This window comes from Penaeus monodon, chromosome 19 (assembly GCF_015228065.2).
Source record: "Penaeus monodon isolate SGIC_2016 chromosome 19, NSTDA_Pmon_1, whole genome shotgun sequence".
Lineage (NCBI taxonomy): Eukaryota > Metazoa > Arthropoda > Malacostraca > Decapoda > Penaeidae > Penaeus > Penaeus monodon.
In genome coordinates, this window is record NC_051404.1 from 16,658,066 (window position 1) to 16,659,503 (window position 1,438).

Here is a 1,438-nt window from a genome sequence, read left to right on the forward strand (position 1 = left end):
AAAGACCAGACACAATATACATTGCATATAAAGACAAACCATAAAGGCCAGACACAAGATACATTTCATATAACGACAAATCATGATCCCAACCTCATTTATCAAAGTCCTCGCTCAGGGTTTCCCGTTTTCTTTCTTCCCGCCGCTCCCGCCCCCAGACGGCGCTCTCCCGACGCGTCCCATCCGAGGCAGTTTGTGTTTTGGCTTGGTAGAGGACAAACGTGTGCCGGCACCATGGCGAGCGAAGGTTGTCAAATCTTCAACCCAGCCGAAAAGGTGGCTAAGATATCCCACTGCTCTTCAATGGAGCAGTACAAACAGATGTATGAGAAGTCTGTTAAAGACCCGGAAGCATTTTGGGGAGAGATTGCCAAGGATTTTTATTTCGAGCAAGGTGTGACAGGCAAGTTCGTTGACTACAATTTTGACACCACGAACGGGAAGATTTTCATTCGGTGGTTAGCAGGCGCCAAGACCAACATCTGCTACAACTGCTTAGACCGGCATGTGGCAGCAGGCAAAGGGGATCAAGTGGCATTCTACTGGTAAGTGAGAAAACTAGGAGTTTTAGCCGTAAAACACGTGAAAATACCATTCCGTTACTTGACAGTGCCTCGTTGTGGCACGCGTCAGGCTGTGTCAGACCGCCCTTTTCCATTAAAGGAGTTTTTCTCGTACGCTCTACAATAAATAAACGTAGATGTTAATAAAACGGAGTAGAATAACTTCATCTTTAAATGAAACTCGTAGAAACGGCATTTCTAGAGAAATAAGATCACACCGGTTTATGAAAACGCTTAACTGGTGCGCATCGCGACGTGACTACGTGAGGCGGTCGACATTGATTTAGAATATTGAGAAAAGATACAAGGTATGCTACAGTGTAGAGAAATGACAGGACTGTTTTAGAGAGTTTTAGATGAGCGGAAGTAAAACTGAGATTAACTTTATACAGTATTTTGGTGCACACAGACGCGCATGCACATACTCGCACATACTTCCTTACAAACTCACCATTATGCGCATAATATATATTAAGAAAATCGTTAAGGATATGACAACTAGATAAAATAAATAAGGCATTGCACATAAGAAACACAAAACCATATTATATCTACATTTATCGCTTATTGAGTCATACTCTGAATATTCACCGTCATTCGCCGGGTATACACACATACCAACAATTTTTTTGTGCACATTCACTTGTACGTAAAAACCCATTCATATGTCCCTACATACCCCCATACACTTACAAATAAACGTACGCTTTAACGTACTCGTACACACATTAACATATACATACTGTATATATGTACAGAAGAAGGAAGAGAGTAAAAGAGAGAGAGAGGAAGTAAGGAAGAGAGAAAGGGGAGGGAGGAAAAGAAAACGAATAGAGATAAGGATTAGTCTAAGAACTAGGAGACAGGAAGGATGT

The 1,438-nt window shown here is 41.9% G+C and overlaps 1 protein-coding gene across 1 annotated transcript in view; it reads left to right on the top strand.

Moving 5' to 3' along the window:
- Nucleotides 1-204: 204 nt before the first annotated feature.
- LOC119585102 (acetyl-coenzyme A synthetase, cytoplasmic-like) overlaps nt 205-1,438 on the top strand; it is a gene marked incomplete in the record, with an annotated part of 90,055 nt that continues 88,821 nt past the window's right edge. Inside the window, 1 exon segment of the mRNA XM_037933730.1 lies at nt 205-545. Within this exon segment, the coding sequence (XP_037789658.1) occupies nt 235-545 (311 nt within the window).